This window comes from Leptidea sinapis, chromosome 17 (genome assembly GCF_905404315.1).
Source record: "Leptidea sinapis chromosome 17, ilLepSina1.1, whole genome shotgun sequence".
Lineage (NCBI taxonomy): Eukaryota > Metazoa > Arthropoda > Insecta > Lepidoptera > Pieridae > Leptidea > Leptidea sinapis.
The window spans coordinates 7,695,583-7,708,210 of record NC_066281.1 but is presented as its reverse complement, the minus strand read 5'-3'; the positions used below and the strand labels follow the sequence as shown (position 1 = coordinate 7,708,210).

The 12,628-nt window shown below is 37.6% G+C and overlaps 1 protein-coding gene across 1 annotated transcript in view; it reads right to left on the bottom strand.

The window, feature by feature from the left end:
- Positions 1 to 240: 240 nt before the first annotated feature.
- LOC126969172 (piezo-type mechanosensitive ion channel component) overlaps positions 241 to 12,628 on the bottom strand; it is a gene marked incomplete at its 3' end in the record, with an annotated part of 77,488 nt that continues 65,100 nt past the window's right edge. Inside the window, exons 26-32 of the mRNA XM_050814491.1 lie at positions 11,847 to 11,998; positions 11,224 to 11,387; positions 8,666 to 8,716; positions 7,680 to 7,795; positions 6,274 to 6,396; positions 4,065 to 4,182; positions 241 to 401 (exon numbers count right to left, since the gene is read on the bottom strand). Coding sequence (XP_050670448.1) covers positions 241 to 401; positions 4,065 to 4,182; positions 6,274 to 6,396; positions 7,680 to 7,795; positions 8,666 to 8,716; positions 11,224 to 11,387; positions 11,847 to 11,998 — 885 coding nt within the window. The remainder of the gene's footprint in view (positions 402 to 4,064; positions 4,183 to 6,273; positions 6,397 to 7,679; positions 7,796 to 8,665; positions 8,717 to 11,223; positions 11,388 to 11,846; positions 11,999 to 12,628) is intronic.

The window sequence follows — 12,628 nt, the reverse complement described above, 5'->3', positions numbered from 1 at the left end:
GTGTCGACTATCAGAGTAGGTAGCGTCTTAAAGAAAAACCGAAGAGAAATCAATAAGCAGATATTAAGAAGGTTAGGACCAGAAATCTTTGAAGAATGTGTAGGTAGAACATACTAAATTACTTTCTTGCCCGTTTTTCTCAGGTTGTGGCAGTCTGTTTTGATGGGTGGTAGTTTTTGGCGTTCAATAAGTGATTTCGAATCCTATTTTGAATAGAAATATTTGAATTTTGAATTTGAATACCTTTAATATTTTCTTCTCAATCGAAAGCATCTTGGAGACGTATCGGTAGTCTCGCGAGTATCTCATCAGATAGCGGGTGATGGAAGTGAGGAAGCTGGAGATGAACGCCAGGACCGTCTCCGAGAACCCTTTGAGTTTATCCATCCATGTTTCACCCTCTGTTGAATGCAAATTTTGTAAAAGTTAGTAAATAAAACTATAAACTAAAATGTATAAGTAAGTGTAAGGCGTACGGGTCACCTGGTGTTAAGTGATAACCACCGCCCACATTCTCTTGCAACACCAGAGGAATCACAGGAGCGTTGCTAGCCTTTAAGGAAGGTGTACGCGCCTTTTTTGAAGGTACCCATGTTGTATCGCCCCGGAAACTCATTCCACAGCTTTGTAGTACGAGGAAGAGAGCTCCTTGAAAACCGCACTGTGGAGGACCGCCACACATCCATATGGTGGGGATGATATCCTAACTTGAAGCGTGTCGTGCAAAGGTGCAATCCGGCGGCAGGAATCAGGTGAAACAGCTCTTCGGAACACTCCCCGTGATAAATGCGGTAGAAGACACACAATGAAGCGACGTCGCCAAGTGATCCAGCCGTTCACAGAGCACTGGGTCACCGACAATTCCAGCTGCTCTGCGTTGCACGCGGTCAAATGGATCGAGCTGATACTGGGGTGCGCCAGACCAGAGATGACAGCAATACTCCATGTGTGGCCGGACCTGCGCTTTGTTGAGCGCTAGTATGTGCGCCGGCTTGAAGTATTGCCGTGCTCTATTAATGACGCCCAGCTTCTTCGAAGCCAATTTTGCTTGCCCTCCAGATGGCCACGGAATTGACAATCGCTCCAGATTTCGAGACCCAGTATTCCGATTTAGAGGCTGAGCGAGGCTTTAAGGGATGTGGTGTCGAAGAGCAATACAACAAATAAGGCTTTTTATTGGTAAACTGGGTTAAATGGGGGGTAAGGGGAGAATGGTGACTAACATCTAAACCGACCCAAATGTCAACCTCACCTGCACGCGTCCGCGGTTTGTACGAAATTCTGACGACGATGCCCAGTATCGTCGTGCCCCCTGCTGGAGAACTGACGAGGCTCTGGCGACCGAGCAATGGCGGTATAACCATACACCCGACCGAACTTCTGGTCGGAGGAGGTAGGCAGCGGCCTTGAGATTTAAATAATCTCCAAAATGTCTGGTGTAGAAGGCAACGGGAGACGACTACACTATATATTCCCTAGTCGTCGGCTTAGTAAGTAATATGGAAAGGTCAAAGAAAGTGATGGCCCCGAGTTCCTGGCGTCCTGACCGCCAACCTTCGCTAGTCGGAGAGGCACGCGAAGAAGAAGAAGAAGAAGAAGATTGGTAAACTCGCAAACTTGAGTCTTCAGGGGGTTATAATGACATCAATAGAACACAGATGGCTGGGTGGGCAATGTTTGTTATGGAATATGGAGGAGAAACGAGCGTATATGTCACCCGTTTGTAAGTGCTCACCACAGCTCCCTCTCTCTTGTAACACCATGGGAAACACATGAGCCATGCCAGCCATTTGGGGAAGCGCGCTCTTTTATTTTTGCACCATCTTATATGTCCATACTGTGCAACCCAATCCAGTAGAGTATAAAGCTTAGATAATTTATACGTCTAGATGGACTGTGACAGCATTGAACACGAAGAATAAAATAGCGGCGAACAGTTAGCCGCTATTTTCAGCAAAGCACGCATACTACAACAAAGTGCAATACGTATCGCGAGTGTAAGACTTAGTTGTCATACACACTTAAGTAATAAACTGTTGTCATGCGTTGCCTAACAGCAACAGGTTATATCTAGACGTATAAATTATCTAAGGTATAAAAAATGGAGCAATGACGTTCTATACATAAAAACAAATATGGCCGAAATATGGAACCTGTCACAAATTACACCACAATAAGCTTTGACTGCTATATCTATATTTAAAAGTTATACCCCCTTATTCATAATGGTCCGCTTACTTAAAACAGCCGCTAAGGAGTGTTTTTTCTTATTCTGACTTAGGTCAATAGAAGAAGACAAGAGGGAGAATTAGCAATGTTTTAAGTTAGCAGACTATTATGAATAAGGGGGATAGTATTTATTTATAATCTCTTATTAAATTGCTTACAAAATACCTTTATTTATTTGCGTGTAGATTGATGCATCTACTGTACTCAATAACACTTACTTTTACGTATTAATTTACATTTATTTTTGACGTACTCGTGTAAGGCGTTGAGTATTTTTGTTGCAAAATTTTACATATATTGTAACTGAAATGATTTGTTAAAAGTTGAAGCTGTAAATGTTGATTTTAAAAGAGTGCCAATGAGTTTCTTGCCACGTCTTCTCATTATAGGTCAACCTGACGTTTCACAAGTAAACATATTGGTTTATAAGTTCCTAATTTTTAAATCATATAAATAGTTTAAAGCTTACTTTTTTAAGTCCGGCTTTAATTTATCCATAGTTTATATTGAATAAATGCGATTTTAGATTGTGCAGTGATAAAGAGATTTCGTACGAACTTCTAATTCATTTATAAACTTTTAACAATAAACAATAGTAACTTTATGTGCGGGCAGTTAGTAAAATAAAAGTGACGGTGATGTAAAATAATTTAATGCGCGTCTCCGTGCAGTTTTAGCATCTGTACGCTTTATCTGAAGAGCGAGTTCGGCTTGCATTAGCATTGCGGCTCGTTTACTGCCGTTTTGTCATAGATTAAAATAACTCAGATCTGTTGGATGTTTTGTGGACCCAGTTTGCATCGAATTGTATTCTGTGCTGACCATTGTCAGTTAAGTATTACAATTAAATATTATATTATAATATGGATAAGAAAAAATGGGGATGTTGTACACCTGCCAAAGACAACAAAGATAAATTTATAAAATGTTTAAAATGCACTAAAACCTATCATTACGCCTGCATGTCGTTGGATGATGCCGTATTTAACCCGGAAATGCGTGCCGTTTGGAGTTGTCCTGACTGTTTGCGTACAATCCCCAAACCAGCTAAAAATGATAGTACGCCGGCACGCAATGTTTCTACAACGAGGGGGAGTAAAAGACAAGCCCTTAATTCACCACCCATGGACAAATCCATCTCTTCTTTTACTCGCGATGATATTCGAGAGGTGGTGGAAGATGTTGTCAAAAGTACTATGAACGACTTTTTCTCTTCGATGCAGGATAATTTAATGAGTGCTATCAACAAAGAGCTTAAGCCAATAAGATTAGAATTGTCCTCAATTACGGACTCAATCAACTTTATGAGTAACCAATACGATGAAATGAAGAAAGATCTCGAAAGTTCTAAAAAGAAAAGTAAACTTTTAACATTCATAAGTGTCATTTCCTTGACCTACTTGAATAAAGTGATTTTGATTTGATTTATCTATACATTGCTGCATTTTTCCAGTTATTTAAAATGTTCTGGGTCAATAAGTAGCGATGTAAAACATTTATTCAGTTCAGGTAAAGTGTGTCGAATTTAGAACCTGATTCGGACAGTGACAGTTGACACATGCCGACTTTTGCCGTTCCGCTATCAGACTGTGAATGATATATCTTTATATGTATACAGAACGTCATTGCTTCTTGTATTTATTATCTATTCTAGTATTTATTATCTAGCCAGCATCCTGTCCAAAGGAGCCTACTGGTAAGACTGCGAATGGTAATGTCTTTATATGTGTATAGAACGTCATTGGTATAAAGTGATAGATGTGAAGCACTGGATTCAAGACTGTAGCAATTGCTAAAAAGTATCTAGTACCTATATTTCAAATGAGTTATCTCACCCGGTATTGGTGCAAAATCGTCGAGCTCTGACGAAGGGCCGGCACGGTCTTGGCGCCCCGACGTGTCTTGGTCGTAGTCACGTGCTGTTTGAGCGCCCAGAGACGACGGCGGATGTGTCTAATAATAATAATCAGTTATTATCATTGACGTACTTTAAACAACTAGACTCCCGATCACCTATTAAAAGTCATAAAAAAATGTCCGAGCGGTAGCTTATACAGATGACATGAAAACATTCGTTCAAATTAATACCTTATTCCGTTATCTTATTCCATAATGTTCAAATTCTATTTATTGTATGAAACTCTACCTAATAGACGCGTAGGCAGAGTTTTGCTTCGGACGATTTTTTAGAGTGATTTTGAGTCTTGTTGTTTATGTACGTCAATAGATATTTTTCATAAATATCTCGAGGGCTAAAGTGATGCGCAATATAGTTACCAATAATTATAAATGCGTCGAATTCGAACTGTTCGCTCCGTTTACAGCGGTTAGCTAAACCAACCGGGGTTGAGAGCGCCAGAAGAATTTACTCTGCTGGCGCAAGTCCGAATACGGCTTCATCCATAAATTTTGGCATAAATAAATATTTTGATATATTTAAGTGCAGGAAACTATTCCGAAATAAAAACCCAAAATAAGGGTGAATATATACAAAGACAAGCTTGGCGGCTTCATACGTACGCAAACGTCAAAATTGGCGGCAAAAATTGGACAAGCTATTAGAAAGCTTGTGGTATAAAGAAAATATGGGGAGGTCTATTTATTAATTGATTTATACGCAACATGTAATTAAATGTTAATTAAAATATATTTAATAAAATGGTTTTATTTTGTATATTTAAATAGTTTTCTACAAGAAACTGGAAAAAAGTCACGTACCTAATTGATATCGATACCTCAGTTTCAAAGAGCAAGAACCACAAAGAATTCGAAAAGAAAACCACTCGAGTCGTTACTGTTTAAACGAAAATATTCTAGACTTGCGAAGAAATATTGGAAGAAACAAATTAACTGCATTCACTAATCGATTTGTTTCTCTTTATTTATGGTAGGTTATCGTTTATGGAACAATTTCTGATACTTATCTGAAACTTACTGAACTTCAGACTTGTTACACTTATGTATACATTAATAATAACTTTGAAGATATAATTGCACTAATTCATTTAGAATATGATAGCTCAATACACAAAGATTTGGTTGGTATTAGAGTTACGTGTACCATACCAGATTTGAGAGATATCTTCATTATAATAACACGCGCCGCAATTCTGACACTGCCAATTGTGACATTTTGTACAAATGGCCACGCCACTGCAGAGGTGGACATAGTTGCATACAATTTAATTTTAACTGAACGTCTCTTTTTCAAACGGGGAAAACAGGAAACAGATTCACGAGATGGAGAGTGGTGAGGACACCTGGACATCCGCAAAAACAGGTGGCAAGAGTTGCGTGTCATGCCTTTAAGGTATGCTCTTCTTGAAGTCGTATCGATTCGAGAAAACGGCAGCCGGTAATTGATTCCACAAAATGGCTGTGCGAGGCAAGAAGTTTCACGGAATGCCAAACGTCAACGTGATCATATTCTATTTTTCAAAGTAAATACAGATATTCTTTTATACAACATACACAGGCAACATAGAGAAATAACCTACGACTAAGCACAAAAGCATGCATTTTACCTGTACGTACCTTCTGTGTTCGATGGCTCCATGACATAGCTATGAACTATTTGATCATGTTCAATCTAAGTCTGATGACCTTAGTTATGTAAAAATACAATGAAATGACGCATAACTATTCCATCAATAAGGCTCTCTTAACTAATAAATATTTATTTTAAAATAAGTTATTATTTAATGATACAGGGACTGATACATTTCAGCATGTCATATAACATAATAGGTATCAATAATAACATTGCCTTTCAACAACAATCTACAACATACAACAAAAAATTTAAATACATAAGTTACTAGATCTATATGAAATTCCAATATAATTCATGCTATTACGATACGAAAATGTGAATAATAGCGTGCTAATAAATTGATCGAAATTTTAAAAAACCAAGATACACAATGTTTTAAAAGTTTAAAAATTCAAATTTTTATAAAAAATTATATTAAGATATTTGTAAAGCAAATTTTCTAATCAAACTGTGTATCTTGCGTAGTAATCCAAAAGTACCAATGATTTTACCTCATGCTGATAGGAGGAAGGTTTCGCGGACAGGACGAGTCGGCGCGCTCTAAGGGCAGGCATAGACGCGCGACGCAACGACATAGCGCGTCGCACGTCCGTCTTTATCGCCGTCGACAGCAACTATAGCCCACACCAACGTTACCCGCCACCAACCCGACGTGATGGACGATAATACCACGATTTAACACAGTTGAAGGCATCCTTTATTTTAAATACTTTATTTCATCTATCAGTTGTTTATGTGGCGCCCTCTTATGGCTCTAATATAAAAAAAATACGTTTATATCATATTCAGGTTTGGCAAAGTATGGGTCTCGGAATAGTATAATAGTATGATTACTTTTTATGACTTACTCGTGTAAGGCTTAGAGTATTGAACGATTTAGAATCTTTTTTGCATCACTTTACATACATTGTAATTGAAATGATTTGTAGAACGATGAAGTTGTAAATATTGATTTAAAAAAGTGGCAATGGGTTTTTGCCATTTTTCTTCTCATTAAAAAGCTCGACCTTTTCCGAAGTGGTGGTAAATTTAAAAAGAAAACAAGACTTTTAACATTCATAAGTGTCATTTTCTGGACCTATATGAATAAAGTGATTTTGATTTGATTTACTTAATAAGAGTAACTAAAAGGATAAAATATACATAAACAATCTTGACCTAGGGCCTAAAAAGCTGCAAAAGGCTCTTTAGTAGCCTTTTGTCATTCTCTTCTTTGGTAAAGAGATACATAAACTGGGAGAACTTAACTAAAAACTTAAAGGGAGAAAGAATAAACTGCATTAGTTATTTTTCTCTTTAGGGGACTAAAATAAAAGAAAATTCTATTTAATATAATAGACCACTTTGTTCTGCAGTATATTATGCCCTTAACCGTGTGAAACAATTTCTCATATATGCATAGTATTATCGTCCAATCACAGTCAAGAGACATGACAGCATGCATAGATATAGATGTTTCTATTATTTCATAGCTAGCTATGTATGCCCTGACGCCACTGCACTGTTTTAGAAAGGTTCACAAGTTAGTCACTAGAAGCTGTACAATTCAAAATCATTAATATTAAAATACCTGTCCCATGCCTCAAATAACATTTATGACATTTTCTACGTGATTGACACATGACATAAACCCATTAAAATAATGTATCTAAGTTAGTTTTTTAATGACATCCGGACTTAAATTATGGAAAAGCCTTTGTTATAAATATATGAAGGTGAAAACTAATTTGCAAGTCAATAACTCTTCTTGCACACACTAGGGACTTTCTGATTAGCCCACAAATATTTTCATTACATCATAACATCCATTCATTCAGTTCCATGGCTAAACCGCTACACTGAATTATTGAACTTACTCAAATGAATGTTATATTTATTTACCCATTCGGTATATTACCTTTCCAATGCCCATTTCCTTCGGTGCATCTTCATCAGAACTAGATTCCTCATCTTTGAGAGGAACGTCAGTATCGTCGAATTCATCGAACATGTAGTAGTCTCCAGATCTAACCGCTGTACAGGAAACACAATTATAATTTCTTGAAAATAAAACAATCACATTAAAAAGCCATTATTGCATAATATAATATAATAGTACTATTTTGTGAAATTCAAAAATTTATTAAACGTGACATTCAGAAATCTATAATTACCAACACAGAACACCAGTAACATAAGAATTATTAATCAATAAATATTGACAAAAGTTAAACTAATAAATAAATGATATATTTTACTTAAATATTGATATCTATGTATTCAAAGATATAATAATACTAGCAAGCATATCAACTACTTAATACTTGGACTAATATAATACATGAAATAAGCATTTACATTCACACCCCGTTAGTACGTGCAGTCAGACATTGCATGCAGGTTTAAGCAAACATATAAGACAATAATAGAGAACAATCCAATTGAAAAACGCACAAAATCCGTTCCGTTTGCAACTTGCCTAAGGTCACCCACAAAGCTGCGGACACAAGTTAGTTGCGATATCAATTTTATGGCATGGAAACTTCGAGAACGTTACCCTTTTGATGGCTGGTTGGCGCCCTATACAGCAGCCTGTCGTGCGCTACAAAAAAAGACAAGTCTCAAAAACCATTCTCACACCACTGAAGAGAGTAAGCATTCGGACATTACATCGGCTGTTAGGATAGACGTCACTGGAGCGCCCAAACGAAGACAATTTGTTACACACTAAAGCATTTATGGATTTCGTTATGTGGGATACTTAGAACTGTCTTTGGGCTGGTTATGAAGGAAGGCAACCTCTCCAGAATAAATTTACTTCCCAGGGCAGTTATTAACTGACAGTCTTTCATGTTTTTCTGGTCCACTTTGGATTAAAGTTTTCCAGCGCCTCGTAAACTATACCTTCGTGTCTCAACGTGCTAACTCGGCGGCAACGATACCCTCCGACGCTACCTAAATGCACAAAATATGTTTAAAGGACAGTTATATCTATAATTTCTGTACAATATACAGTGAGAGTGTATTTGCATTGCCGTGATACGAAACGACTAGAAGCAGTCGTATAGTTACAGGTGTGATGCGAGTTTGGCTCCGCGCGGCTCGACTGCGATATCATGGAGGTGCGTTGGAGGACGCTCGGGCTCGCGACTGTGTGACGGCGGCGGATGGGCGGGGGGGAGAACACGGGGTACGACTCCTCGGGACTTTGAGACCGGTGCAGGAACGAGGAAGGAGGTGATTCGAACGAGATTCGACGCGGTTCTAGGTAAGCCTCGAGGGATACGGTCATGAGGGCGGACGAAGGGGAAGGCGGGCCCGGTTGGATGGCTGGTGGGGGGAGAGCGGGGAGCGGCATGGGGGGCGGCGAGGGCGTGCGGGGGGTGTGGAACCCGCGGGGGGAGGCCGGGGTCGTGGGGGGGGAGTGGAACCCGCGGACAGTCGCGTCTGACTCGCCCCGCTCCAGCGGAACACGGTCCGAGTCCTCTTGCTCTGTGTCTTCTTCTTCGTCTTGGTAAATAACAACACTTAATAAATGGATATCGTTAGACGAGTTACCAATAATTAATGGAATGTAATTTATTGGGTATTAACGTTATTCTAAGTAGCTGTATTAATTGATATACATAAATAATTCTCTACCTACGTTATTGTTACGATGATATCACTCAAATACCTAATATAACTGATCAAGTAGCGATAGAATAACATTTAAGAAACTGGTCACCTTATTTAAAGTATTTTAATTTCTTAACTTATTATACATATAGGTATACATATATATCTAATGTTCAATCGACAACATAGTACCTACATCAGGGGCGTGCATTCCATATATGCCAATAGGCATAGCCTACCTACCATATTTAGAGTCTAAATAATATACCTACACTAGATTCCAAGTTAATTCAGATAAATTTAGTTCTTTTATTCTATAATCGAACTTCTATTGAACACCCAACCAATAAGTTTTTCGTTACGCGATATACTTAATACCTAGAGTAGGCAGTTCCGATAATGCCTACTCAAGGCTAGTAGAATACGTTCAATTTCTATAACAAAATTTATTTGTCAAGGTGATACGACCACAGCAAAAATATACAATTACTATGTATATCGTTCTTAAATATGACCATCGCAATTTGACATCTTTAACACGTCCGGGGTAGGCAAGCTTATGACACTTCGATTATTAGTTTAACCCAACAACTATGAGATATTTCAATATCAAGTATGAGAAAAATACACTTGGCTAGCTGGATTCCGCCATTCCAATTTATTGTTCTGCTTCCCCTGCTGTTTATTTTCTGCAACGAAAACTATGTGGAATGATACTGGTTACGGTGACTTGAATAATTTGACAAATCCTGCTAAAAACACGATCAATCTGACAGAACGGAAGAAAAATGTTGGTAAGTGAACTTATATTTATCCTTATAACAGGAACTAAATTTTTAATATTAATCGCAATTACGACTAGTAAGATTTCCAGTCCCTACCGCGCTGGAATACCAATGCACGCCCCTGAAATACATATACTATCCTAATGGACAGTATACTATGTTCTATAGACACTTGCAATACCAGAGTGTATCAGTAAAATAAAATAAAAACGAGGCGAAATTCTCTTTTGATTTCATATCTTGGTTTACTGTAAGTTTAGAAAGTAAAGAAATAAATTTAATAGTACCTAATCACATTACATCTTTAAAATTTCATCACCTAACACCTGCAGGGTAGACTTAGTAGAAGTCCTAAAACCCTAAAAAAATTATATTATGTTTATATTTGTTTTGCTATAAGTATGAAGTCCTTTCCTAATGTTCGCCTATACTAGCCGATATTAACACAAACGTTTCTTTTTAGTTACTTTTTGAAGTTTGGAGATTCTCTTATAAGTATAAAAAATCAATTACTAACTTGTGCAATATTTAGATGGACCTTCAGATAAGGATTAGACTGCTTATATTACCCCACTAATAAATAAAAAATATTATAATTCGCTTCAATAGCATTCATGATCGGCAGCGAACCTAACTCTATTGGAAAAATTTTTCTTTTAATCCAGAACCTATAGTGTTTTTATATAGTACCTATTACTATTGTAACATCAATATTTTTTTTTATGGAAAAGATGAACACACACGCGTACTGTTCAATGATGATATGCGCCATCTATACTCTCGCACACCAGAGCATAGCCCATAGGCCTTTATGGACCCGGAAACATCTAATCATCGAGAAAGAAACATCTAGAAGGATGTTCTTTCCACAGTTTGGTGGTTAAAAGAAAGCTCCTTAAATCCCGGGCCGTAGTCGCCAAAATAGGTCGAGACGCATGGCGCTAGTAGTAGTACGTAGAATACGCACCCTTGACGCTTGTCCTTAAATACCACATTGTATCTAGGCTAGAGTTCAGCCACGTCGAGTAAATTGATTATTTAAAAAATCCAGACTCCTACCACGGTCGTGATGTATCGGTTCTCTTGACAGAACACCCTGTATTTTTTTCTGGTTAGCTTTGATCCTTTCCATCTTCACTTTGATTTTCTCCAAGATTTTGACCTCCTGGTCTTCTTGCAACTGCATTTGTTTCTGACGCAGTTCCTCAATCAGTTCCGCACCCCTATAAATGATACGTGATTACTTTCAAATCATTCAAACTTGACTGTCTGTAGGAACATGGGTGGCAGTGGCAATTCCATAGTGAAATTTTTGAAGTTATACCTCTTTTGACACGTGAGGGAAAATTTATCAGAGTGAATTTTAACGATGCACACGCACACCGTCACGCAAATTCGACACCCTGACGTTAACTGGTATTAGACCATTTGTATCATACTTCAGCTACCAAGTCTGTCAAAATAATTTAATGATATTTAATTACACGTTATTTAACTGAATTATGCGGTATAATAATATTTTCATTGGTTGTATTTAATACGATCTTTATTACAATATTGTTTTTCCTACAAACGTAACAGGAGAAATAACTTTTTTTTTATTGTGTACACACACATTTTTAGATTGGTTTTATTCGTAGCGCAATAATTGCCAAAATTTTACCGAGTTATAGGACAGTTACCTGGACGCAAGCACAGTGGTAGCTTTACTCTCGTCGATGACTCTGTAGAAGTAGTAGCTGTGGAAGAGTCTTCGCTGCAGAATGAGGAACGCGAAGCAGACACCGTCCCACGCCAGCCCGATGTCCTCTTGTGGCACCGAACACACCGTGTCCTGCACGAACCATACACATAAACTGTCTATCCGACTCAATTTTCTCAATATTACTTTTTGCCATATTAATATAATACCGCATTGACGTATAATAATTAACTTGACTCACAAACAAGTTCAAAAATTGTCTGAAGTAAACCTGCGGCTACGAGTCTATTAGGCAGAGTTTACGTACAGATGTGTTTAGACCGCGCTTTGAATACAACGCCACGCAACGACCAACTGTTGAAAAACTGCCCAAAGAGCATACCCAAACTAAAAAAGGATAGAGTATCGTATTTCAAGTAAGTGCCCCTCTAACTTAACGTTTTTAATCATTTTGCTAAATAATAACATTTCAATTGCTAAAACAAAATGTTCAAAATGTTCTTGCTTCGTGTTCGCGTCCGTCTCACACGTGACGTAGTGTTACTACTTCTAATGAACGTATACAATAGACTTTGAACATCACTGCCACTAAATAAGGAGTTAATTTGAATGAATGTTTTAGAATATTTAGTTGCTTATTGTACGTCAATACATTCAGAGTGTTAAGTTAAAATTTAATATTTCAATATCCCAAATGTAGGACGAGGCGGAAAATATACAGTAATACATTTGTTTGAAAAGTAGACTTTTCGTAACATTAAG